The sequence below is a fragment of the Aphidius gifuensis genome, linkage group LG5, assembly GCF_014905175.1.
Source record: "Aphidius gifuensis isolate YNYX2018 linkage group LG5, ASM1490517v1, whole genome shotgun sequence".
NCBI lineage: Eukaryota > Metazoa > Arthropoda > Insecta > Hymenoptera > Braconidae > Aphidius > Aphidius gifuensis.
In genome coordinates, this window is record NC_057792.1 from 18341642 (window position 1) to 18367509 (window position 25868).

The window sequence follows — 25868 nt, forward strand, 5'->3', positions numbered from 1 at the left end:
TTTAACATTTGCAAGCTTTTGTACCCACCCCCTCCCCTGCTCCCCAAGAGCTTTTTTTTTTTGTTTTTGTTTTGAATCTATTTTAACATCTGTTATATATCCGCACTCGATTTTTATTGCAGTATAATTGTTCTGGTTGAATAAGCTTGATCATTTTCTTGATTGTCCAAAGAAAAATAAAATAATCATGCAGATTATACAAGGTTCAGTAAAATGTGGATCAATGATTTGTCGGCTTGGAGGACAATTTAGAACTAATAAAATGGCAACAATTCCACAAAATAGAATTCCTTTTGCAGTAAGTTATAGTTTTATTATATATAAAATTAATTAATGATAATTTTTAATTTATCATTTTAAAAATAAGACTTATATAATTTCTTTTTGGCTGTGTAAATGAGACTTTAGTTTTCTAAGAGACTATTGTTTTTTTTAAACTATAAATTTACTTTATGTTAAAATTAAATATAAATATTTTTTATTTTCAGGAAAAAGCATGTCATGGAGTTGTTATGTTCGTATGTCTTTTAGCTGTTCCAGGATATATTGTATCAAATCTTAAAAACTATAATAAAAAATAGATTATATCAATTTTTCGATTCGAAATATTAATGTAAATTAAAGACAAAAAAAAAAGGTCAATGTGTCAAATAGTTTTCAATATAAAAAACATTAATAATTATTAAATTTTGTTGTGTTTTATAAAATTATTATATTATAAACTAGAAAATAAATAAAATCAATTGGCAAGATATGAAACAGAGCTTTGTCGGACAAATATTTCTACCAGGATATTTTCTTCTACAAAATATAATTCATCAGCATTCTATAATACATTTTATCTTTTTGTTTTTACTTAAATATTTTTTTAATTAAAAATTACAGTTATTAATCGAATTGTTTTGTTAATAAATTCAAATCGAAAAACTGGATTTTTGTGAGTTGTGCGCAATGTCATAAATTGACCAATCAAATTCAAGGTCAGCTAGAAACTTGATGACCAAAATAATTTTTAATAATTTTTTCTTAATATTAATATTAAATTTTAATATATTAATTAAATATTAAATAGCTCAATTTATTCATTTTATTTTACTGATTTATTGTCTAATAAATTTATTTGTAGAGAAAAAAAAAAAAAATAACTAGATTTCATAGAAAAAATGACCAGGTAAAGTTCTCAACTGGAAAAAAAAAAAATCTCCGGAATTTACCGTGATTATAACTGACTGAGAAAATCAATATTTCTCATTACGTAAATTATTATTACGTTCTTGAATTACAACAATATAAAATATTTAAAAAATATTAAAAATGTTTGTTGCTGGAAGTAAAATTGTCAGCCGAGTTGTGGCAAATACACAAGTTCAAAGTGTCAGAAATGCAAATTTGATGGCAACAATTCCACAAAACCGAATGCCATTTGCAGTAAGTCACATTTTATATTTTTCATTCAAATATAGGTTATCTAGTCTGATACCTAATAATTATTTTTACATTATTACATAATGACTTGTCATCAAGCTACCCAACAAATTGTTAAACTAAAAAATAATTATCCAATTAATGTTATAAAATTACAGGAAAAAGCAGCTCATGGAGTTGTCATGTTCCTTGGACTTCTTGCTGTTCCATGCTACATTATGTGCAACTTGAAAAATTATCGTGGTGATTCAAAATAATTTTAACAACATTTAGCAACATGGAATTCCATAAACAATTTGTTGGATATTAAAATCATCATATGTTTCAACTAAATGTCAAGTATCAAAGTTTAGTTATTAAATAATAATTACTCAATAATTAAACAAGACTTGTTTCAGTTTATTTTATTTATTATTTTATATTTAATTTATTATTTTTAGAGTCATCAGAAGGTATTTTGTTGTAGCACACTAAAAAACTGGAACTTGACACAGAGCTGTCAGTGTAATTATTATTATTTTCTTTATATTTTTTCATGAAAAAATTAGTTTAATTAATTGCTGCAAATGTTAGCTAACAAACAGGTATTTTTTTTGTTACTTCAAGATACTTTCTGGAAGACTGATGCATTTTAATACCCATTGAAACAAAATGACGTTTTAATTGAGACAATTTACCTATACGAGATTTGTTGAATATTTTCTTTATGGAATTTAAATTTTTACTGCTTTGAATTGTCATGATTCGAATCATAAATAATTAATTATTAACAATTAAATTCTTGAAATTATTATTCGTTATTCACATGATTAATTGAACATTTTATTTGTCCAACTTGACGTTTAAAAAGTTTTCTTTTATTTGGTACTTTGACTAGAAAATTTTTACTCTAATTAATGTGAATAATTTTCAACGTAAATATTATTTTATTGAACGACTCGTGATAAGCTGGAATTGATCGATAGAGGTAATTAGTTGGAGCATATTAATAATATGTGCAGCATGTTTAACGTCAATTAAATTTTGAAGATGAGGCAGTTTGAATTTAAAAGAAAATGAGGATGACAACTTGTTCTGTATGTAAACACTTGAATTATTTCGGTAGTGTAATTCGTATTTACACACAAGAATTCTTTATTTCTTCATTTTTAAAAGATAAAAATTTTTTTTTTTTTAATTTTAATGATGAAGGCTAGTGCATGCTTTTTTTAACATTAAAAAAAGATCTTTTTTTTGAGATGATTCTCAAGTCGTTACATAAGTTTACATTATTTACAGGATTTTTTTTTTTTTCTTATTAGTTATTACGTGATTTTGATAAAAATAGGACCAAAATTTTAGGCGTTTTTTTGTGCAAATTAAATGCATTTGTTAATTACATTTGTGTTTTTTTAAAGTTTTTTTCTTATTTTTTTTTTTTCTTTTTATTTTTTTGAAAAATTCATCAGGAGATGTGTTAAAAAAATCACTAAAATCATGACAAAAAGACTTAATTTTTTCAAGTTGATTTCAAATAATTTTTCAGACTATTTTATTTTTTTTTTTTTTCGAAATAAATTTGTATAATAAATTATCATGTGATACACAGCACTCATTTCCATATTTTCGTTTTATTTTTTTGTTGATAGTAGTGGTATTCAAGATATTCAAGTGATCCATAAAACATTTATATTACCAACAGATTTTTGATCAGATTAAAGCCACATGTGAGCAGAATATATATTTATAAAAAAAAAAATCTATTTTTAGAAAGACCACTGCAAATATAAATTGTATGTTTATGGTATTGACTGAGCATTAAATTGAATGCACATCTGCCAGTTAAATAATCTTACCTTTTTTATTTTAAATAGAAATTTTGTTCATTTTTAATTTGACCATGTCTATTTTTAGTATTACAAAATCTATAAAAAATTATATTAATTAATTAGAACTATTTTATTGATTGACGTCTATATTTCATGATAAAAAAAATATTAATAATTGAAATTAAAAAAATATACATGATAAAAAATGTATACAGGAAACGAAAAAAAAGATGAGAGAGTAAAGATGATAGAAAATTATTTCGAACTCGCAACTACGAGCTGTCACGATCACTCATCTGCACACTCGTGTTTCTTCATTCTTCTATGCCGAATGCATTATAAAAGCAGTATTATCATATTGTTCTTTAACAGACAATACTTGGCATTTTTTTTTTCAATGCTTATTTTATGTTAGAGATAATAAGTTTTTTCTTTTGTCTGCAGTTATTTGGTTTGTTTTCTTTTTTTTAAATCGACACGCTGGTTTTAAATTTATCTCTTCTGTAGATTTATAAACGAAATTTGTAAGATTTTTATAATGACGCTTAATTGGATCAATGATTTACCAACAATATAAATTGACAAAAAAATTGAATGTAAATCATCCAGGAAAAAAAGTATAAAGAATTTTTTCGTATTTTTCACTGAATTTTTCAATTACAGAGACATTTTTTTCTTTTGCGGAAAAAATGTGGAGATATTTTATTTTACGAAGAAAATATAAACAAATTACGGAGAAAAATCTAGAGATTACTTAGAACGTTTTCTGTAAATAAAAAAAAATTTTTTATATTGAGAAAAATTCATGGAAATAAATCTTGAAATTACTGTGAAAATTTTTCGTTAAATAGTAAAATATTTAACAAAGCAAACGTCATTTGATAAAAATAAATTTTTAATTATTTAAAATGAATCGATTTTTTTTATACATATATTAACAAATTTTTATTTTTAGCAGCTGATTATATTATATATTTTTTTAAAACATACATTTACTATTGAGTTTCGAAAACACTTAAATTTTTCTATTCAATTTAATGTTATGTGCTAGAAATTAATGGCAACATCGTTTTTTAATTTAAAAAAAATCTAATAATAAAACCTAAATTATTGATTTTTTAGGTACTTGAAAAATCATCTAACTCAATTTTTTTTATTATTGTTTAAATAGAAAAAAAACATAGAAAAAATATCAAAAAAAAAATATCATCACAGCATAATAAATTTAAAGGTACACTTAAATAAATTTTTTTATATGACTCTTATGCTTTTCTACACCCAATGCAATGCCATAACGATAAAATTATTTTTTCATTTCCACTAATTGATACTTATTCGATAGAAATATTCCAATTAAAATAATCCTATATACATAATTTTTTTTTTCACTCATTCAAAACAGGTAAATAATTAAAAAAAAAAATTACAACCATTACGGTTTTTTCAACTTTATATGTACTCTTAAATCAATCTCCAAAAAAAATTAATTTTAATATACGTTTTGATACTGACTTGCACAAAAAAAGTACCTTTTTTTTTCTCTATTTTTCAAGTCCAAAAAAGAGTAGTTTTAAAATTTTTAAAAATCAAAAATATTGATGAATAAATATATATCAAAATATTTATATAAATGGTCATTAAAAAGTTAATATTAAAAAGTATTATAAATAAGAAAAAAAAAAGTCCTATATATTTTTTTTTTTTAAATAAACAAAAGTATTATTTTTATTCGAAATTCGATCATGTGATTTATACGAGTTTTTCTTGTTTGTTCATTAAAAGCTGCTCTTATTTTAATATATACAGATATATAAATATACATAATATAATAATGATGATTTTTATTATTTTATTATAGATATATAAATTTATTTATTGTGCGCGCATGCGTTTGTATTTTATAGTTTGATGATGGACCAGTTGGCTTGTGAACCTTTTAGTTATCTCGTGGGTATTGCGGCTATTAGTTACTCACCACGAGACTCGGTCATTAAAATTAATAATCAAATAAAATATTTAATCATTTAATTTATAAATTATATTAACTAATTTATTATTTAACAATACTATTATTATTTTATTGTTTCAATTTTTTGTCTTATTCAAATTTGAAAAACAACATATATTTGTTTTTCATTTTTAACAGTGAGTGTTGAAGAAAAGTTGTAATAAATTTTTAATTATAAATATTTTAATGATAAATTTTCCATGAATATAAAGGTAAAAATAAACTACATATTTTTTAAAATTTAAAATAAAAAATTACATGTTTATTACTAATTAAAAAAAATAAACAAAACGAAAATGAAATTTTATTTTTATCGAGCAAATAGATGTATTTTTTGTTTTCGAATAATATTTTCAAATTGAGTCTCTAAAAAAGTATCGTAAATTATAAAAGTTTTCGATTTTTTATTTGAAAAGTAACATACATATTATTTGAAATAAAAAATAAAGTCATTATAACTTATTTGCATGTTGTAAAAAAAATGAAAAAAAAAATAATAAAATAATGAATAAAGTTTGTACAAGGTATTTGGGTGAAAATAAAACAAATGGAATTATAATAAATTAATTGATAATGTGATCCAAGTGATCAACAATCCATGATGATGAACGAAAAACAAATGGAAAAAAATATAAACGCAAATTCAGCAAAACCAAAGGTCACTGATACGCAAACAAAACTGTTGATTTATCTTGTGTTTACACAATTTATATTGCAATTCATTACCTTTGCCTATTTGTATGGCTATGTTGGTCAACTTGAAAATAAAATAAATAAACTTGATGACAGAATAATTGTTGATAATCATCATATATCATCAATTAAAGTGAGACAAAAAAGAAGTAATGGATTATCATTACCAGGCAATAATGCAGTTGCTGAAGTTTTTAGAGTAAGCATTCATAAATTAATTTTCAAATCTTTATTTAATTAAATAAAATAAAATTAATTTATTGATATCTATTAAATAATAATTTCATTTAAATTTAATTAACTATTTTACAAACATCCATAATTAAAATACAAAAATATATTTTTAAATTTAATAATTCGATAATTAAAAATTGAAGAAAATTTTTAATTAATATTTGTTTTCTTTCATTTTTTTCGATGATAAATTCTTGTAATATTTTTAAGTTATTAAAATTTAACATTTATATTTTTTTAAACATTTAAAAAATATCAAGTTTTTCATTTATTTATTTATTTTTTTGAAATTTGTAGTATAAATTGGCTTTTACTTTGAGTTCCATAATAAAATATACTTTTTTCTATTACATATGTATTTAAAAAAAATAAAGTAATAATTTATTTTTAGTCAAGGGAAGAAAAACAACAGTCAAAGGAATCTAAAAGAGCAACTAGTCCACCAAATGACAGTGATATGACATCTGCAGGAGCTGCACCAATAAGTGGTGGTAGCACTGGAGACAGCTGGGTCTGGCTAACTGCTGATACTCGTGTACCAGTATGTCAACTTTATCAATCAATTTTATCCTAATTTTTCATAAAAAAAAAAAAACTTATCTTCACACTATCAATTTAATCACAAACTTAATTCTTTCAAACTCATTAAACATTTCCTTTTTTCAACTTTTAATCTCTTGAATAATCATAACTGTTCATTGAAGCAGATATAACCGCGAGTTACTATCGTGTGGGATTTAACAAAGGGTATTAATATATAGCTTTAATAAAAGAATGAAATAAAAAAACCTATAACGGGAGATTAAACACAAATGATTAATCGTTTTCATTCAGTGATTATTATATCTATGATTTAATTGTCTTGAGAAATGTTATTGCATTTTAAATCCGTTGATTTTGTATATATTTTTCTAAAAGCTTTTGTGTATATTTCTATAGATACATCTAGATAAAATGAAGATTGATGTATTCGGTTCGCCAGCTCATGTTTATTCGATTTCCGATATGTCAAACACATGGCTTACAATTTACTTTTACAATTTGATATGTGACTATTTGAATTTGCATATGATAATCCACATAATAACAAACAATAAAAATATATGTTACAGTTTGATGCAATGGACTCATTGTGTAGAAAATCAGCAGAATATTGTCCGCCAGGATTGCCAGGTATAGCTGGAGCTCCAGGTGTACCAGGTGATCGAGGTTTACCAGGTTTAACTGGACCAATTGGTCCACCTGGACCACCTGGAGTTACAGGTAGTGCTGGTAAACAAGGTGTACGTGGTGAAACAGGATCACCTGGTCTTGATGGACGTGATGGAATACCTGGTGAGCCTGGACTTGATGGTATGCCTGGTAGAAGTGGTCTTGATGGACTTGCTGGTGTTGATGGTAAACCTGGACGTGATGGTACACCTGGTACACCTGGAAGAAATGGCTCAGATGGTAATGTATTTTTTTATTTTTATTGCCGGAATTGTTTTAGTGACTACATCAATACCCCTCTTTTTTGTCTCGTATAAAATGTTTAAAAAAAAAATAGAGATACATTTCTTGTTATTTGAATAGACATTTTTTTTTTTTATTTATTTTCTTTTGGCATTTACGCTTCTTTGCTTTTAGTATGACGAATATTAAAAATACTTGAAGCATCAAAAAGGCTTGTATGTCTTTTATCCATAAAACACTGAACAGTGGTTTTTTATTTTTTTTATTGTGCCGTTTGCTGAAAAGAAATGTGGTCCACTTTAATCTAGCAAAAAGGAAAATGGAAATACAATCAAAGTGGCACAGAGACAAAATAATAAATATACATCTGTTGTGTATTTATAGTGGTGTGTTATATTATCACAATGATATATAGAAATTTAAAAAAAAAAAAGCTGAAAGCTTCATTCTTTTATTATCGAACAAAATCATATATATTTTTTATTCATTTTTTGATTTAATGTCGAGAGAAGGATTATAGATTGAAGGGATGATTAATTTTGATAAAAAAAAAAATATATATATATATCTTTTATATATTTATGTAATATATAAGTTGGATCCTAATGGGATGAGCAAGAAAAAAAGTAAATATGCTGTCAATGCTTTTACTTATTCATCGTATAAAATATTAACTTTTTTATTTTTAAATTTAACGCCTGATTTTTACTCGAAGACTGTGATACGAGTTGGAAAATTATTGAACGTTAAACTTTATTGAAAATATGGAAAAGTGACTTTGCCGATGATGGCTGAATATTGAATGAGTGTCAAGTCAATGTAATCCCCTCGGGTTTATATATATACCATTATGAAAAACTTTTTAAAAACTCTCATGAATACAGTATCATATTGTATATAATATATTTACAATATTTCATCAACAGAAAATTGCATAATAAAAATATAAAAATAATAAATCAATAATAAAATAAAAAGATGTTTTATATATATTTTTTTTTGATGATGATTTTTTAGGTAAACGTGGCCAAAAAGGTGCTGCAGGATCTATTGGACCCATGGGACCTCCAGGTAAAAATAAAATTATATTTATAAATATTAATTTATTTTATAAACATCATCTAGATGATTTTTATAATAGAAAATTTAACATTAAAAATATTTATAATTGCAAATTAGGACCTGCTGGACAACGTGGTAGTCCTGGAACACCTGGACAAGATGGAAAACATGGTATACCTGGTATCAGTGCTTGGAATGCTAGTGGTTCCAATGAACTTTTGATTCCACCATCTATTTTAGGTATGTGAACATACATATATAATATATTGATTACAAGTTACAGGGTAGTTCTTAAAATTGACTTGGCAGAGTTTTATCATCATTCTTATAAATTATAATCTCCCTTCCATTTCATTGCAAATACATTTTTTTTTACCATCAAATTTTCAGGTCAAAAAATAAACCATTGGGTATTTTTTAATATTTATTAAATGACCTGAAAATTGATGGAAATAAAATCGAAATTCTGTTAAATTTATTTTCGAAATTCTGTTAAATTTATTTTCGAAATTTTTAACTGTTAACTATTTCAACTACCAACAATTCCAATTAAATAAATATCATTCAAATATAATAATTGTATTAAAAATAAACAATAAAATAAAATATACAATGACTTTCAAGGTGAAGGTCTTCCAACTCCACTAATAACTGTTCGTGAAGGATCAAATGTAAAATTACGATGTGGAGCAAGTGGTACACCACCACCAGTTGTTCAATGGTCAAAAACAAGTGGAACAGCAATTCCCATGGGATCCTGGCATGGTATAAATACAAAATATAATAATAATTATTTTAAATTTTCATTGTTAATTTATATTTGATGCGAGAGAAAATAATTTAAATTAAAATAATTGGATCATGTAACAAGGACAATTGAGGCATGATGCTCATACACACTCTCATTACAGGTGATATACAAAAAGTTTATCATTCCAACTTATAATGAATCATATTTTATATACAAAAAAGTAAACATAAAAATATATGAAACATTTATTACCATGTTATGAGAGTTGTATAAACACATGAAATTATTTTTGATATATAAAAACAAACACTATAAGCAAGAATGTTTATTTTTGTCTTTTTTATTTTTTTAGTTATGCTATTTATTTGTTTTTTTTTTTTATTTTTAAATATACAGTTTCTTCTGTAATTGGCCAGACTATGAATATAACTGTGGTAAATAGAGAACACATGGGTGACTATATATGTATCGCTGATAATGGTGTACCACCTCAGGCAAGCTACAGATTTCATTTTCAAGTACAGTGTGAGTTGTATATAAACATATAATTTTTATAAATAATACTATTTTAAAAATAATATTATTATTTAAATGTTTAAGAATTTTTAAAAGAAATAATCAATTAGAAATCTAAAATTTAACAGACAAAAGTCGAGATTTTTCTGCAGATCATATTTGTTGAAAAAAAAATATTTTTAAACAAAAATTTCATGAAATTATATTTCTAGTATTTAAACAACACTAAAATTTAATTATCCTAAAAGTTTCAAAATTTAATTTCAATTATTTTTATATTTTTTTTTGAATTTTATATTGTATATTTAATTATTTTTTTGTAATATATTAATAAATAATTTTTTTCAAGTTTATCAAGTTCATTAACTAATGATTAATTAACTAATTGAATTTATTATTATTTAGTAAACATGAAGTGTTAATAATATATGTATATATTTGTCAACTACTTGACCTTTTAGTTGCTCCATTTATTCGTGTTTGTCATCAAATAATCAAAGTGCAAATAGGAGGAACAGCAATACTAGAATGTGATATTGAAGCATTTCCTGAGCCTTTGACATGGTGGGAAAGAGATGATGGAAGAATGCTTGAAACTACATCAAAGTATCGTATGGAAATATACGATAAACGTGACATGTATAAGGTACTATATTTTATTCATCATTATATTACATTTAAGAATTTAATTAACAAAAAAAAAATACATATATTTCAGTTTAAAATGCGTCTAAATATAACAAGAATAAATCCACAAGATTATGGTTCATATCATTGTGGTGCAAAAAATATTATTGATTTAACAAGAGGAACTTTGATAGTCAATGGTAATATATATATTTATTATTTTAAAATTCATATTGATGTAAATAATTTATAATTTTAGATGGAGTTAAAAAAATAAGTATGGGTAGTGAAGGAATTGGTGCAAATCATGAAATAGTATATGGTATATCTCCACCAAAAAAAGTTGATGTTGATGATATTTGTCCACCTCCACAAAATTGTGATTCTTGTCCTAGTATTAAATGTGGTTACTCTGGCTATGACAGTTGCTTTGATATCACACCACTCGTTAGCAATTTTAATTACACTGGTTTACCACCTCGACAACTTGGTAAAAATAATAAAAATTAAGCTTAAAATGTTTATTTAAATTTGTCATTTGTAATAGACTTAATTTAAATTATAGAAGGAATTTTGGATGCTGTTGGAAAGCCAGTTTTTAAAGGTGACATGGATGACACACATGGCTGTTGGATGTATGACACATTACGTAGTGATGGTATCACTGATAAACTTTGGATCACACGTAGTAACAACACATCATTTATTTATGAATATAATAGAAAAGATGATATTAAAGCTGGCAAAGGACGTGCAATAAAACTTCCATATCCTTTCAAGGTAATATCAATTAATTACTATTCAATCAAAAAAAAACAAACAATTAAATCACCATGATTTAATATTATTTTTCAGGGTAACAGTCATGTTGTTTACAATGGATCATTTTTTTATAATCCTGAAGATCGTCCAACAATTTATAAATTAGATCTTGGATTATCTCAATCAAATCATAATCCATTGAATAATGGAACAGAGCTTGAATTGCCAAATTTTATACATCATAAAAATAATTATTTGTATTCATTTGATCATGAAAATACATATGTTGATTTTGATGTTGATGAAAATGGTATGTTGATAATAATTTTAGAATTTAATAATAGCTTTGACTGATATAATTAATATTGTTTAATTTTATTAACACAGGTATGTGGATAATATATGGCCTTCCATTAAATTATACAGCTGTAATGAAAGTTGATACTTGGCAAATGAAACCACAAGCAGCATGGAATGTCAGTCTCAATCATCATTCATTTGGTGAAATGTTTATTGCTTGTGGAATTCTTTATGCTGTACATAATGTCACCTCAAATCCAATGGAAATTAAGTATGTTTAAATTTATAAATATTTATAAACTATTTATTAATGTTTATTAAATTTTTATTTATTTATTTTTAGAATGGCACTTGATTTATATAAAAATTCAGTGCTCAATGTTCATCTTGTATTTTCAAATCCATATAGAAAAACAACTATGATTCGTTACAATCCTAAAATGAAGGTTTGTTTTTTTAAATTATGCTTAATTAATTATTAATAATATTTTAAATTGTTAAATTGTTTTTAGGAGTTGTATACATGGGACAGAGGAAATTTACTCGCATATCCAGTTAAATATCATGAAGGAAATAATACATCAACAAATTAATTATTTTTAGTTATATAACTTGTTTGTGATTGACTTGAATTATTAAATTTTCACAAGTCATATCTTTTTATACCAAAATATTAAATTAATTAATCAAATTAAAGGTATATTGTTTAAATTTTCTTGCTCTTTAGATTTTAAATTGACTTGTCATTTAAATAAAGCAGTTTTTTAAATTATCAAGTTAATTAAATTTAGCATAATTATGTATTTTATTTAAATCAAATAAGCAGTATAATTGAATTGTTATATTATTTTATATATCTAAATATAAAATTTAATAATTTTACTTTTTTAAATCAATTTAAATTGTCAATTGGTTGACTTTTTATCTTATCCATTTTGGCAATATTCATGTAGGTAATTAAAAAATTATCTAACAGCTTTTTAGTTTGATAAAAAATTTGTATAATAATTATTCTTTTAGACTCATCATGATAGGTACAATTTAAATATTTAAAATTTTATATTTATCATAATTAAAACTTCAAAATAATAATACAAAATAAAACCAACACATGTCCCCTTTTTTTTCTTGTAAAATTTAAAGACATTTGATAAAATTTTGGTGTCACAAGTTCTTTTATTATATATGTATTTTGTTATCAAAAGGAAATCATTGATTGACCGCTTCAGGCTAAAAACGATAAAAATAAAAATTGGAAAAACACAAAAAAATATTTACTGCCAAGTTTAATATGAACATGATGATCACATGTTATCGCTCGTCTCATATGTTATCGTTTCTATTTTTTGAAAAAAGCTATCAATAGAATCAGTATTATAAAAAAAAATAAAAAAACAGGCGATTGATGAACATTGATCTCGTAGCCTAGATATTAATTTCTTTCGCTGGTGAAATTATTAGTCAGTAGACATTTTATTCGACGTGAGTAGGTGATTTTTTTTCTCAAATACAAGCCCCATCTAAAATCGAGTAATATATATAAGCCATGCGTGTTTTTATATTGATGATTATGGTCTGCTATTGTGAGGTAAATTAATTTTTAAATTTTGTAATTTTATAATACATTAATGAGAATTTAATTGATGATTTTTTAATTCAGGCCTCGGTAAATGTAACATCAGAAAAACCACTTGAAGTTGGTAATTTTGTTCTTGAAAGATCGGAAAATTTTGAACAATTTGTACATAAGGTTTTTGAACCAACTTCAACAAAAAGTGTTAAATTTTTAACGACAAATAGGTCAACTGTAAATGTTAAATTATCAGGCAATACTTATACTGAAATTTACACTGTGGGCAATCAAGTAATCTCCAACAGTTTTCAACTTGGTATTGAATTTGAAGAAGACACATTCTTTGGACCCATCACAGTAATTACATCAAAATTTAATAATGAAATTATACATCGAATTATTTAATTTGTTTATTATTTTATTTTGTAGACTGTTGCTCATAAAGATTATACTCCTCCTTTCACTGAATTTACATGGTCATCTAAATTGCCAAATAACAAGAGATTCACTCGCAAATTTTATATGTTAGCCAACGGATTTACTGTTGTAAGTGTTTTTTTATAATTAATTTTCATTTTTTCGTATTTCTCCAGAGTTGGTGCAGTTTCGAAATATATTTTTTTATTTTTTTCAGGTAATGACTTCACCGAATATCAACGTAACTGCTATTCTTCATTACAAACGTATCTAAATTTTAATAATAAATCTTCATTGACTTTTTTATAAAACTTTAAATAAATAATGAAAATTCGAAAAAATATAAATTATATTCTAGAAAATTAATAGTTTAAAATTTTTGTATTTTTTTTTTTTCATGTAAAAAAATTGATAAATAATTTATTTAATATTTAATTCAATGAAAAAATAAAAGTTATGATTTCGAAAAAAATTAAAAAATTACTAACAGACATATTCTTAATAATTTTAATGAAAAAAAAAATTGCATTTATATTTAAAAATTAAAAAATTAAATAAATTAAATTATTTAAAATATGGTTGAAAATAAGGATGACCAGTGTAGACATAAATTGGTCTATTAAATGCAAATGAATTTGCAATTGCTAAAGCTGGATATGCTTGAGTATCAAAATCATTTTCATCGTCTTTATTATTTTTTTTATCATTTTGAAGTATTTCATTTGGAATTGTTGTTGCTGTCACACTCTTTTGTGTAGTTGTTGTGGTAGAAGCAAGTGGCTTGGTGTAATTATAATTATTTGTGCCAATAAAAGCTGGAATTTTAGGGGTTCGTATTGTTGGACGCCAGCCACTTGGAAGATATGGTTGCAATGAATTTTCATCAACACCATCAACCATCATCACCATCATTATTATAACAAAACATGATAAAAATTGTGATATCTAGAAAAATAATATTTCATTAATATTTTAGTTATTTTACTTGGCATTTTTTAGTGTAAATATTCAACGATATTTTTCGAAATATTTTCAAGACTAATAAATTCAAAATAAATTATTTTTACTATAAAATATATACAGAGAAATACAGAAAAATATTTTTACACAGTTAATGTTTGTTATACAATATTTAAATTTTATAACATAAATATTTTAATTATTTTTTTTTTTTTATTACCTGAATTATCACAAAAGCCATTTTTCGAAAAAAAACAATAAAATTATTATTACAAATTCAGTATATTGTAAAGGAGTTTGTATGACAACTGTGCTTAATAATTATCGTGCATTCTTTTTTATAAGAAAATCAAGTAAAAGTATACATCATAAATAATGAAGAAAAAAAAATTTCCATATACGTTTAACATCAAGCATACAAATTGAAAATTGCCAAATTATTGTTTCTCATGTGTTGACATGTATAATATATTTTGATTGAGTAATTGCTGTTATAAATTAATTTTTGTATTTTATTATGCATGATAAATGATTGTACCTTATTTCAAAATTTACGTGATGCACATTTAAAGAAATTTAATTTCATTTTATTCAGTCTCTTTTAGAATTTAAACTAATTTCATATTATTTTTCATTCCAACAATTAATAGAATATATATCTGTATTAGTTAATTATAATTTTTCAATTAATCAATTGTCTTCGAACAAGATTTAAATATCTATTTTTATTTAAAAATCTGTGAGTGTTTATATGTACTGTACATAGTAGTGTATGTACGTGTGATTCCGCCGATTGCTGCTAGATGAAAATACAGTCGTTGTAATGATTAATTTACAATAGAAATGAGATTCAATTTTGGAAGATCTAGAATTACAAAAACCCAAATTGCCATAACATTAATTCTTGGTGTCTCAAGTGGTTATTATATTTGGAAACCACTAATTGAAGAACATATTGAAAAACTAAAAAGTTTAGAAGCTGAACAATCAAAATGAGGCAAGTTATAACCTAAAAAATTAATTTACTATTTATGTATTGTTGATTAATAAATGATATATTTTTATTTTTTTATTTAGTGCCCAAGAAATTATTACAAATATTCGAAAAATAATTAATTCAAAAGTAGGAGTTTTAGTTGGTGTCCTTGCAGTAGCTGCTGGACTTAGGTAAATTGTTAAAACTTTTTTAATTTATACACTTAATTTATGTGAAAATAAACAATTAATCTTTAAACAATTATATTAATATTTACAGTTCAATTGCTGCACCAAGATATAAAGAATATAAACGACAAAATTCAAAAGAAGCTGCAGATTTTCTTTACGATTATGAAGAAAAACAAAAATTGTCAAATGAAACTGAAAAAATGTAAATAATTTTATAATTAAATGAATAGAGAAAAATAATAATTATAATCTACCCATGATTTATTTTAAATGAACAATTTACTTATATTTTTATTGTTTACATTTATTAACTTAATAACCTATTTTTTTTCCTCAAATTTAGTATTGTAAATTGGTAAATATTGAAGAACTAATTTCCAGTCAGTAAAGTATAATCCAGTAACAGCAGCAAATGCTCCATATGTTGCCATTGTTGGTATCCTAATTTATTGTTAATAAAAAAAACAATTATTAGATAAAATATATGACTGGAATAATTGATTGCATAACAAAAAAAAAGTTGTCAAAAACAAATCAACTTTTAAATTGTAAAATTATTGAAAAAAATATAACAAATTATTTACCAACGAGTTGCAATTTCAAGTTGTCTTTTTCCCACACGAACCATTGTTTATAATTTTATTTAAACTTGATGAATTTATTTAGCTTTCAACAATTATATTTCAATGTTGCTTGACAAAATTGACAATTTCTGACGGATTTTTTAAGGTTTGTACACAATGTTGGATCAACAGCCTCAATTGTGATCAAGGCTTAATATATTTTTCTAATTTTTTTTACGCATGACACTGCGCAGTATTTGGATGAATTAATACGCAATTAAAAAATGCAATTAAATATAATAATTAATGTTTATTATGAAAGACAAAATTTAATTAAATTTATACAAGTAATTTAGCTAAAAAAAATATCGAAATAATGTCGTTGTAGCACGAACCCAAGCTGGAACAATCCTGTCAGGTTGATGGAGTGTCTGTTTGTCAACAGGTTTTGATCTTTTGTACAATCTCATGTATTCATTTTCTAAATTATCTTGAAGTGTTTTATTTTTTGTAACAACTACAATTTGAGTCTCCAAATCTCTCTCAACAGATCGATATCCTAAATACGAAAAAAAAAGTATTAAAAAAATACTAATTTATGATTTAAAAATATCTTAAAGACATACCAAAATTAGAAGATCCAATTAGAGTTAATGAGGGTTTTTTTTCATGTGGTAAAGTATACCAGAGTCCTTTAGCATGATATGTCCAATCAGATCTTATAAATTCTCTAAGTTGTATTCTATTTTCCAAGCCAAGTTTTTCAATTTTTTTAAAAAATGATTTTTCTAATTTAGTATATGCTGCTGGAATACCACCAGCAACACCTTTTGCTTTGAAAAATCCATTAGCTGTTGGATGAGCAGTTAAAAGTTCACAAGAAGCTTGACAATTTTTTAACAGAGCATTTGAATAATCAGATGTTAAATTAAAATAACTAGTTGCAAGTCTTAGTAATGAACCAGGTTGTGCATTTTTTAAAAGATTTAAAGTTATATCACTGTCATAACGTATACCCAATTGACCCATTTGAATTAGTGGAAAAACCCATGTATCATTTCTAGAATTTTCATGTAATTGTTTCTTCGATTTATTTAATTCTTCAAGGTACAATGATTGAATTTTTTCCTGTGCTGAACAACGAAATTGTTCAAGTGAACTTGTCAATGGATGTTGTGATATTTTATTTTCAAATACTGTTGTATCATCAGGCAAAAGTCGAAAGCTAAATTCAGCTACTCGTTTAATTAATTTGCTGTAAAAATCACAAAGATCTTTACAATCTTCAATGAGTAAATAACGATCTTGACGATTTGTAAAATAATCATTGCTTAAATTGGCTCTATAAAAATCAAATAAAATATCAATAATTAATTTGGATAGATTTAAATGTATAGCATTGATTTAAAAAGTTGATAAACATACCCACTGATAATAAGAGAATCATCAAAAATATATATCTTCATATGTTGTAAGCCAATAAGTTCATTGAATCGATTAGGCATTACAGATTTTAAAACACCACGTAACTTTGGTGTATGATAAAGATAAATTTTACAATTATCTGGTCCATCATTGTCATCTTCAAGAAGAGGCTTTAACATCATTCGTGAATTAATTTTTCCTCGTGATCCTCTCATGTAATCCAAGAGAATGTTTATTTCAATATTTCCATTTGTAGAAATAACAGCTTTTTTCATAGACTCAACCTGAATAAAAATTATTTCATGAATTAATTAACAATTTTAAAATATAAAATTTTGATGTTAACAATGTACTTTGTACATACGAACCTACCAAATCCTTTTCAAGTGGTCCTGTACCTAAATACAAAGATGCCAATGTTATTCTTTTTTTCGAATTTTCACATTTTTTTAATAATGTCGAATAAAAATCTTTTGGCTCTTTTATTAGTGTTATTTTTGATGCATCAATTGGAAATCCAGGTGCTGTTTCTTGTAGATATTTTACATGATTATATTGCTTGTCAATATTCAATTGACAATTTGGAGTTTCATCAGCATTCATTGTAAAATTTAATCTGTTAGAAACAGATGATTTTTTCCAATGTATTCTTAATAATTTTGGTAATTTTTTGCTATCAAAAAAATGATAACAACTGGAATATAATAATAGTATAATATTAATTGTTTATTTTTTTTTTTATTTTTTTTAACTTACTGTTTAGAAATGCCAGATATGGAACTGGTCATTAGTAAATCCCTGATTTTTCGTTAAATTAAATATAAAATTTATTTGTCTTAATAAAGTTTTGAGATTTAATGATTTATATTATTCAAAAGAATTTTTAATTTATAACAAATCATTACACTAATGTTATTGTTGTTGCTCACTAATTTTTTTTTATTTTAATGAGAAAAAAATCATCATTTCATCTGATTTCATCACAAAATATCTCTTTCTCTCTCTCTTTTTCTCTCTCGTGTTTTACGACTTAGATAAAAAATACTAGAGGTCTCTTCTTCAAGTGTTTTTTTTTTTTTTTTAAATGTAATTAATTGTTTAATTAAATTAAAACACAGAAAAAAAAAATTAAATATTAATCTTCAAATTAACAACAAATAATTAATAAAAATAATTTAAAATTAATATCTATTTTATGTTGTAAAAACATCTTAATTTGTAATATCCAATCAGCGTTGTCCAATCCCTTTTATTTATGATTTTTTTAATAAACAATAATCATGTGTCTGTCAACTGTCAAGTGTCATTTAGCAAAAAAAATTAAATTATTCCCTTTAATTTGTTAATTAAATATCCAAAAAGTTTTTTATATTTTACAACAAATTTTTAACTTTATAAAAGTATTATCTTTTTAAATACATAAAAATTAAATAGCTGTCAATATAGTGTGTATTATTTATTTGCTATTGTAATCAATTGTAATTAGTTAAAAGACAATAACAATATAATTTTGACATTAAAAAATGAATGTCGTTAAAATAAATCTGAGAAATGTGATATTTGTGATGATGGCAATGCTTGTTAATAATATAAAAGAGGTTGACATGGGATATGGTAAATAAATAATTTGTTTAAATATTAAATTGCTATTTAATTTAATATAACAATATAATTAATAATATTTTTAATAACAGAAAGTATGGTGAGCTATGCATCTGCTAATGTGACACCTGCCACTAGCAATAGAAAGGTAAAAAAAATATATTTATCATCATCTAGACTTTCATTAGAATTAAAAAAACAACAAGTACCTATAGTTATAAATTTTTATTTGATCTATTTGTGATAGCACAACATGTATGACATGTGTCCTGTTGGTAAAGAATGTTCAAAGCTAAGTGTTGAATGTCTCAACTGTGATTTAACAACAAATTGTGTTTATGGAGCAACATATACTACCAATTGTACTGTTCCAGATCAAGTTGATTGTTTGGTATGTTATAAAATATAAAAATATTATTATTAAATTATTAATTTATTAAACTTATCAAATTTTAGGGGGAAAAAGTTATAACTAAACAGTACATTTGTAGATATTGTTATCAAACTGATCACTGGGAGCATAAATGTCATTTAAAAAATTCATGTAGTTCAGTTGCATCACCACCCCAATATTACAGAACAAATTGTACAGTTAACAGTGACATAATATGTCTAGGAAAAAGAAAATTTATGAAAAATTTACGTTGTAATTGGACAGCTGGTTACAGATGGTCAACAGCTCTTATACTTAGCATAACTCTTGGGGGTTTTGGAGCAGACAGGTTTGTTAAATAACTCAAAAATAAAATATCATTTACATTATTACATTAAATTATTTTTAGATTTTATCTTGGACATTGGCAAGAAGGGATTGGTAAATTATTTAGCTTTGGAGGTCTAGGTGTTTGGACTCTTATTGATGTTATGCTCATTTCAATGAGATATTTAGGTCCAGCTGATGGATCTTTGTACATCTAGATTTGCCAAAATAAACCCTAATTTTAACTTTGCATTTGTATAAAATATTAGTTGATTAATTTTAAAATAATTCAATATTATTATTATAGCTTTATTTATTTATTAATAATGTTATTAATTGCTATATTGTTATGCCAAAATTTTATATAAAAAATACATCAATAAGTTTATGTATAAACTCTTCTTTTTTTCTAATACAATAATAAAAATATTTATTTATCAATTACAATGATAAATCATCAACAAAATTTTGTATTTATATTTGTTTTTTTTTAATAATTGTATACTCAATCATGCGTTCAACGCATTTTTTTTTTCAAACAAAATTTATTCACACAGCCTATTAAAATTTTCTTCAAGATAAAGACTAAATATTTTTTCATCTTTAATTTTAATTGATGGTATCAATATTGATTTATATCCAAGTTTTGAAAGTAATCTTAGTTTTAAATTTAACAGTCCATGTGGTTCTTCAACACCTTTTAAACAAGTGTTCTCATCCAGTAAGTCAATATGAATTTTACTAAAAAAAAAAAGAACAAACTGGATAAATATTTAGCATAATAATTATCAATATCAAATGTAAATTTTATATGTTTTTATTTACATGACAAATTGATGATAATAATTATAAAATTTAAAATAGAAAATTAATTGAATTTGTCAATTAAAAAATAATATTTTAAACTCACCCAATCTTTTGATGATTTAAACTAATTCCCAAGATAAGTATTTCTTTAATTGGACAATCAATAACAAGTTGATCAATTGGTAAATAATAATCCAATGATTTAATATATTTAAATATAATTTTAAGATTATTATGAACCTTTTGTCCAACACAATGTGGTACTTGTAATTTATTTGGAATAATAATATCTGGACATTCAATTTGTATACAAGCTAGTAGTAATTGTAATCTAGCTTTAATTTTCCAATTATCATTATCATCATGTATTATTGAATCAAATATATTATTTTCAAAACATTCATTGATAATATTTATTGGCTTATCACCATACATCCATATTGATAGCAATATATTCATAAACAACGAATGATGATTTTTAATATGATGATATCTTTTTTTAATAAACTTATTAATAATATAAAATTTATCATTATCCATTTGATAATTTAATATTCTTCCAGACCATAAAATTCTATCAATATCTTTGATTCTTATGTTCATATTATTTTCATCATTTTCAATTTGTTGCCATGAATCATCAAATAATTTATCAAGTACTTGTTGATCTTTTTGATGTGCCTCAGCATATAAACTAATAATATGAGCTATAAAAATTAAATTAAATCTTTCTTTACTATTTATCAATGATTTACTTAAATTTATCATTGTAAAATTATCTGATGGACCAACATATCTTACAGCTTTACAAAGTGATACCAATAATTGTTTATTATTTATCAAATAATCTGTATTATTTTCAATGATATTTTCAATTATTTTACCATCAATTTTCTTCAATTTAATACTACATTTAAATAATGTATCAGCAACAATACATTGTTCAATAATTGGCAATTTTTCTAATGACGGTAAACATTGTAATATTTTTTTAACATTATGAGAATTAGTTTTTTTTTCAAGACCACAAAAATATAAATATTTTAAATTTTCATTATGATTTAACTGATTTCTTTTTAATGCTATTTTTAATAATTCCATTGATTTTTTATAAAATAATAAATTTGTTATTTTATTTGTATTTATTTTTATTAATAATATTAAAAATTCTAATAATTCTGATGGTGATAATTTATCAATAAAATTACAACATATTACATCAATATCTAAAAGTAATTTTTTTAATTTTATTTTATCTTCATTTTCTAATAGCAATTTTACTTGTTTTTCATCCATTTTTTCGTTAATTATTATTTTGCTATTATTGTATTTTATATTTATTATATTTTCATTATTATTTAATGGTTTTTTTAGCATTAATTTTTCGCTATTATTATTGTTTGTTAGATAATCAAGAAAATACATTTTTTGATTATTTACTATTGGAGTAACATTGGCGTAGCTTTTTGGTTTTTCAACTTTTTTGCTGTATTTTTTAATAATAATTGAATAATATAATTTAAATGTTTTTTGTTGTTTTGATATATTCATTGATATATTGATCATTTTAATGATATATTTATTATTTTTTTAAGTGTCATAACAGTCAATGGTGTTGTATAATTAAAAAAATTTCTGTAATTACACTGAACAAATGTTTCTTGTTTATTTATAAATAAAAATATATATTTAATAATTTTAAACAACTCTATAATTATTTAAAATAATTATAAATTAATAACAATTTATTATAAACTATAAAATTAATAAAAATTTTTTTGCAAACTACAAAAAATTGTCAACACACAATTCATAACATAACCTAACTTTAATGCAAGATTTGTTGTTGTTGTTTTGTGTTGTTTTTTAAAGACTTGGTGACATTAAGTCCAAATAATTATAATTAAAAATGCCAACTGTAATAGCATTAGATATTTCTCTGTCAATGAGACGTCCAGTATTAAATACAGGTTTAACTAATGGAGCACAAAATAATGAGCAATTAAATAGACATCAATTGGCAATTCAAGGTATCAATTCACTTCTACATTATTTACAAGCAAATTCAAAACTTGAATTTGTCTCATTGGTAAGTAACATAATAAATAATATTAATAAAAAAAAATAGCTAGAGCAATTTATAAACAATAATAATTTTTAGATTGGATTTTCATCTTCATACAAAGTATTGGTACCATTTACCCGGGACTATGATGTCATTAGACAATGTCTTCCAACAATTGAAGAACGTGATAAAACATGTATTGAAGCAGCTCTTGTTGGTGTTAATCATGCAATTATGGCTGAATGGGGTAATACAACAGCTTGTCAAGTAATTTTAATAACTGATGGTGATACTGGTGTTGGTCCAATGTCACTTGGACATTCATTAAATACAATGCACATGGAACGTGATGGTAATCCATTTCCTTTACCATTTCCATATCCTGGTAAATTAAATATTGTCTGCATTGCATCACATCAAGGTATATTATTAAATTTTAATTTATTATTTCATAAACAAAGCTATTTATTTATATGTTTTAATTGATTTTAAGATTCTGGATTAGCCTTGAGTGTTCCACTATTTAAAAAATTGGTAGATTTAGCTGGTGGTGATTCAACAGTTATTATACCTGAGGGTACATTGTCAAAAGTATCAGTTGATAGTTGTTTTCAAAAATTAGCTGAAACAAATTATGTATCATTTCAAGGATATCTTAAATGTGGAAATTTAGGATCAAGAATACTTTTATCACCTCCACCAATGGTAATTATACAATTACTCATAAATTAATTAAATTTTAAATATTATATTTACTTTTTTTGTTTTAGTTATTTACAAAAAAAAGTGATTTTGAAATACCATCTGGTTTAATTGTATCAAAAACAATTGAAATATGTGGTTTTATATCTGTTGCTGATGTTGGAAGTCCAAGTTCAGTATCACGACATTTAATATTACCACTTTCAACTGAAAAAAATGAAAGTATGCAAGGTGTTACACTTGATGAAGATTCTGATAATGAGGATAATAGTGATGATGGTAAATCACCATCATTTTGTGTGCTATTACATGGTGCATTGAAAGTTGAAAATATGGCTGCATTGTGTCTTTTAAATACTGATTGGTATGGTTTCATATATTCATGGGCGGATACTAAAAAAAAATCAAATCTTATGTTGACACTTTTAGAGCCAGGTGTTGATATTGTACCTTGGCTTGGTAATTTTCGTAATTTAGGACCAATTGATTTTACAATTAATAAAAATTATGAGGCATTAACATTTCCAATAAAACCAATTGAAAAAAGAAGCTACTCACAAAATGCACCATCTTGGATTCGACAAGTTGGACTTCAATCAGATATTCAAAAAATTTTAAGACACGCAAGAAAATTACCAGAAAAAACTCAAAACTTTTATAAAGTAAGTTTATCTTTTATATTATTATTCTTTGTTATAAAAACTAATTAATCCAATTTAATAAATTTTATAATTATGTAGGAACTTAATAGACTAAGACGAGCTGCATTATCATTGGGTTTTGTTGAACTTCTTGATGGATTGGCACTAATATTTGAACGTGAATGTGCAACGTTACCTCCAAATTTACATCCTGATTGTGCAATTCAAATGCAACACGTTGCAGATATGTTAAAAAAACGTGATGTTAAAAATAATATTACAGCATTAAAAACGAAATTTCATCAAAATGATTAGCAGACTTTAATTATAAAATTATATAAGTAAGTTGTAAATTTTTTTAACAATAAAATAAGTTTAAATTTGCATTATGATTGTTGATGATTATCTAGAAGCCAACAAATAATATTAAATAATTCTTTGGCTGTTTTTTCACTTGGGTAAATATCAAAGTCTGGTACATGAATAAATAGTGTTTTATGTTGATTGATACTGAGTGACTGATGAAATATAAATTCACAGAGATATCTTCCAGCATCATTTGATACACAAGCAGTACAATCATGTTTATCTTTTAAATCTTGACATAATTTTGCAACATTTAAACTTGTGGATAAAAAACAACACTGGTCACTAGCTTCAGGACAATTATTTTCAACGTCTTTTCTAAGGTAGCCAGAACTACAAGCCTGACTTTCAATTTGAATACATTTTGCTAAATGAGATACACCAACATGAATCACAAACTAAAAATAAAAAAGACCATATTTTTAACATAGATTGATAATTAACAATTGTCAATTATTTAAAGGTACTTACAAGTGGATTATATTGTTTCCATATTTCAGGAATATTCTTAGCAACATGATCATAAACTACTGGAATTTCTTGGATGATTAAATTGACATTGTACTGTTCTTTTAGTGTTTTGGAATTTAATTTTGATAAATGTTTGACAGCCTCCCAGCTGGCATTTATTGTATGTTTACCAAATGGACCAAATCCAGTGACAATAATATTTATTGTTTCTTGGATTGATTTATTCTTATCAACGTCATCATTGTCATCATTAATTTGTAGATTTTGGCGTAGGATATTTTCTTTACTATTCATATTATCAACTTTAAATTTATTAACTTGAATATCTGATTCATCGATTATCTCATGGTCTTCAATAGTCTTGACAATGAAACCACATAATTGACATAAAATTTTAAAAAAAAATCAACAATTACTTATAATAAACAATAATAATAGTAGTAGTGAGTAGTGAGTCTGTGTGTATCGTGTGTATATTTACAAATGTGTACAAAATTTACAACATTCACACACTACTTTAAGATTGCGCAATTTTTATTTTCAAGTGGTGGCAGATCTGAGCTCATTTTGCTATTTTTTAAATTTCGATTATATTTAAATTTTTTGAATAGATATTTAAATTATTTTTATAAATTTATTTTTATTGTTAAATAATTTAATGGAAATTATTATCTTTACAAAGAAAATAATGTTAAAATATAATTTAATAATAATCACAATATTGGTTAATTTGAAGTTTTTTTTTTCTTTTTTTTTATGATAACTATA

At 24.0% G+C, this 25868-nt stretch overlaps 7 protein-coding genes and 2 long non-coding RNA genes across 10 annotated transcripts; 5 read left to right on the forward strand and 4 right to left on the reverse strand.

Moving 5' to 3' along the window:
- The first annotated feature begins 77 nt into the window (after window positions 1–77).
- On the forward strand, window positions 78–571 carry LOC122858206. Its single transcript, XR_006374282.1, has 2 exons — window positions 78–298; window positions 489–571. It is a non-coding gene; the product is annotated as an uncharacterized LOC122858206 (long non-coding RNA).
- A 4495-nt stretch (window positions 572–5066) lies between these two features.
- LOC122858071 lies at window positions 5067–13083 on the forward strand. Of its 2 annotated transcripts, none has more exons than XM_044160743.1 (16): window positions 5067–5453; window positions 5756–6133; window positions 6560–6709; window positions 7281–7620; window positions 8641–8694; window positions 8803–8925; window positions 9310–9450; window positions 9833–9961; window positions 10414–10598; window positions 10671–10779; window positions 10839–11069; window positions 11145–11359; window positions 11435–11651; window positions 11729–11912; window positions 11985–12087; window positions 12154–13083. In XM_044160743.1, the coding sequence occupies exons 2-16, from the start codon at window positions 5840–5842 to the stop codon at window positions 12232–12234; spliced, it is 2556 nt and encodes an 851-aa protein (XP_044016678.1). In that variant the 5' UTR covers window positions 5067–5453; window positions 5756–5839; the 3' UTR covers window positions 12235–13083. The 2 variants fall into 2 exon arrangements, with proteins under 2 accessions (XP_044016678.1, XP_044016679.1); XM_044160744.1 differs by having other exon boundaries at window positions 5766–6133.
- A 1076-nt stretch (window positions 13084–14159) lies between these two features.
- On the reverse strand, window positions 14160–14917 carry LOC122858188. The gene is made up of 2 exons (XM_044160921.1): window positions 14812–14917; window positions 14160–14576 (listed from the first exon to the last, which is right to left on the reverse strand). Exons 1-2 carry the CDS (start codon window positions 14830–14832, stop codon window positions 14196–14198), a joined length of 402 nt encoding a protein of 133 aa, XP_044016856.1. The 5' UTR covers window positions 14833–14917; the 3' UTR covers window positions 14160–14195.
- A 745-nt stretch (window positions 14918–15662) lies between these two features.
- Window positions 15663–15926, forward strand: LOC122858207. Its single transcript, XR_006374283.1, has 2 exons — window positions 15663–15758; window positions 15847–15926. It is a non-coding gene; the product is annotated as an uncharacterized LOC122858207 (long non-coding RNA).
- A 717-nt stretch (window positions 15927–16643) lies between these two features.
- Window positions 16644–18615, reverse strand: LOC122858106 (CDP-diacylglycerol--glycerol-3-phosphate 3-phosphatidyltransferase, mitochondrial). The gene is made up of 5 exons (XM_044160794.1): window positions 18503–18615; window positions 18119–18440; window positions 17747–18030; window positions 16948–17663; window positions 16644–16880 (listed from the first exon to the last, which is right to left on the reverse strand). The coding sequence occupies exons 1-5, from the start codon at window positions 18532–18534 to the stop codon at window positions 16678–16680; spliced, it is 1557 nt and encodes a 518-aa protein (XP_044016729.1). The 5' UTR covers window positions 18535–18615; the 3' UTR covers window positions 16644–16677.
- Window positions 18616–19003: 388 nt separating this feature from the next.
- Window positions 19004–20396, forward strand: LOC122858165 (TM2 domain-containing protein almondex). The gene is made up of 5 exons (XM_044160891.1): window positions 19004–19360; window positions 19441–19496; window positions 19596–19739; window positions 19805–20070; window positions 20131–20396. The coding sequence occupies exons 1-5, from the start codon at window positions 19270–19272 to the stop codon at window positions 20264–20266; spliced, it is 693 nt and encodes a 230-aa protein (XP_044016826.1). The 5' UTR covers window positions 19004–19269; the 3' UTR covers window positions 20267–20396.
- Window positions 20397–20408: 12 nt separating this feature from the next.
- Window positions 20409–22151, reverse strand: LOC122856528. Its single transcript, XM_044158203.1, has 3 exons — window positions 20959–22151; window positions 20607–20789; window positions 20409–20457 (listed from the first exon to the last, which is right to left on the reverse strand). Exons 1-3 carry the CDS (start codon window positions 22149–22151, stop codon window positions 20409–20411), a joined length of 1425 nt encoding a protein of 474 aa, XP_044014138.1.
- Window positions 22152–22764: 613 nt separating this feature from the next.
- LOC122858108 (integrator complex subunit 14) lies at window positions 22765–24578 on the forward strand. The gene is made up of 5 exons (XM_044160796.1): window positions 22765–22944; window positions 23017–23341; window positions 23414–23625; window positions 23691–24284; window positions 24363–24578. The coding sequence occupies exons 1-5, from the start codon at window positions 22765–22767 to the stop codon at window positions 24576–24578; spliced, it is 1527 nt and encodes a 508-aa protein (XP_044016731.1).
- Window positions 24579–24649: 71 nt separating this feature from the next.
- On the reverse strand, window positions 24650–25655 carry LOC122858166 (pyroglutamyl-peptidase 1). Its single transcript, XM_044160892.1, has 2 exons — window positions 25101–25655; window positions 24650–25027 (listed from the first exon to the last, which is right to left on the reverse strand). Exons 1-2 carry the CDS (start codon window positions 25392–25394, stop codon window positions 24650–24652), a joined length of 672 nt encoding a protein of 223 aa, XP_044016827.1. The 5' UTR covers window positions 25395–25655.
- Between the last annotated feature and the right edge of the window lie 213 nt (window positions 25656–25868).

What these genes read in the sequence shown, in the direction of transcription:
- LOC122858071 (XM_044160743.1), top strand. Translation starts at nt 5,840, where the DNA reads ATGATGATGAACGAAAAACAAATGGAAAAAAATATAAACGCAAATTCA. An exon ending in TGGACCCATGGGACCTCCAG is followed by an intron (nt 8,695 to 8,802) that starts GTAAAAATAAAA and finishes ATTGCAAATTAG; the next exon opens with GACCTGCTGGACAACGTGGT. An exon ending in AGGAACTTTGATAGTCAATG is followed by an intron (nt 10,780 to 10,838) that starts GTAATATATATA and finishes TTATAATTTTAG; the next exon opens with ATGGAGTTAAAAAAATAAGT.
- LOC122858188 (XM_044160921.1), bottom strand. Translation starts at nt 14,832, where the DNA reads ATGGCTTTTGTGATAATTCAG. An exon ending in TGGCTTTTGTGATAATTCAG is followed by an intron (nt 14,577 to 14,811) that starts GTAATAAAAAAA and finishes TTATTTTTCTAG; the next exon opens with ATATCACAATTTTTATCATG.
- LOC122858106 (XM_044160794.1), bottom strand. Translation starts at nt 18,534, where the DNA reads ATGACCAGTTCCATATCTGGCATTTCTAAACA. An exon ending in GATTCTCTTATTATCAGTGG is followed by an intron (nt 17,664 to 17,746) that starts GTATGTTTATCA and finishes TGATTTTTATAG; the next exon opens with AGCCAATTTAAGCAATGATT. An exon ending in AATTGGATCTTCTAATTTTG is followed by an intron (nt 16,881 to 16,947) that starts GTATGTCTTTAA and finishes TTTCGTATTTAG; the next exon opens with GATATCGATCTGTTGAGAGA.
- LOC122858165 (XM_044160891.1), top strand. Translation starts at nt 19,270, where the DNA reads ATGAATGTCGTTAAAATAAATCTGAGAAATGTGATATTTGTGATGATG. An exon ending in AGAGGTTGACATGGGATATG is followed by an intron (nt 19,361 to 19,440) that starts GTAAATAAATAA and finishes TTTTAATAACAG; the next exon opens with AAAGTATGGTGAGCTATGCA. An exon ending in GGGGGTTTTGGAGCAGACAG is followed by an intron (nt 20,071 to 20,130) that starts GTTTGTTAAATA and finishes AATTATTTTTAG; the next exon opens with ATTTTATCTTGGACATTGGC.
- LOC122856528 (XM_044158203.1), bottom strand. Translation starts at nt 22,151, where the DNA reads ATGGATGAAAAACAAGTAAAATTGCTATTAGAAAATGAAGATAAAATA. An exon ending in TTAAATCATCAAAAGATTGG is followed by an intron (nt 20,790 to 20,958) that starts GTGAGTTTAAAA and finishes TTTTTTTTTTAG; the next exon opens with TAAAATTCATATTGACTTAC. An exon ending in CTTGAAGAAAATTTTAATAG is followed by an intron (nt 20,458 to 20,606) that starts GCTGTGTGAATA and finishes TTATTGTATTAG; the next exon opens with AAAAAAAGAAGAGTTTATAC.
- LOC122858108 (XM_044160796.1), top strand. Translation starts at nt 22,765, where the DNA reads ATGCCAACTGTAATAGCATTAGATATTTCTCTGTCAATGAGACGTCCA. An exon ending in CTGCATTGCATCACATCAAG is followed by an intron (nt 23,342 to 23,413) that starts GTATATTATTAA and finishes ATTGATTTTAAG; the next exon opens with ATTCTGGATTAGCCTTGAGT. An exon ending in TTTTATCACCTCCACCAATG is followed by an intron (nt 23,626 to 23,690) that starts GTAATTATACAA and finishes TTTTTGTTTTAG; the next exon opens with TTATTTACAAAAAAAAGTGA.
- LOC122858166 (XM_044160892.1), bottom strand. Translation starts at nt 25,394, where the DNA reads ATGAATAGTAAAGAAAATATCCTACGCCAAAATCTACAAATTAATGAT. An exon ending in GGAAACAATATAATCCACTT is followed by an intron (nt 25,028 to 25,100) that starts GTAAGTACCTTT and finishes TTTTATTTTTAG; the next exon opens with TTTGTGATTCATGTTGGTGT.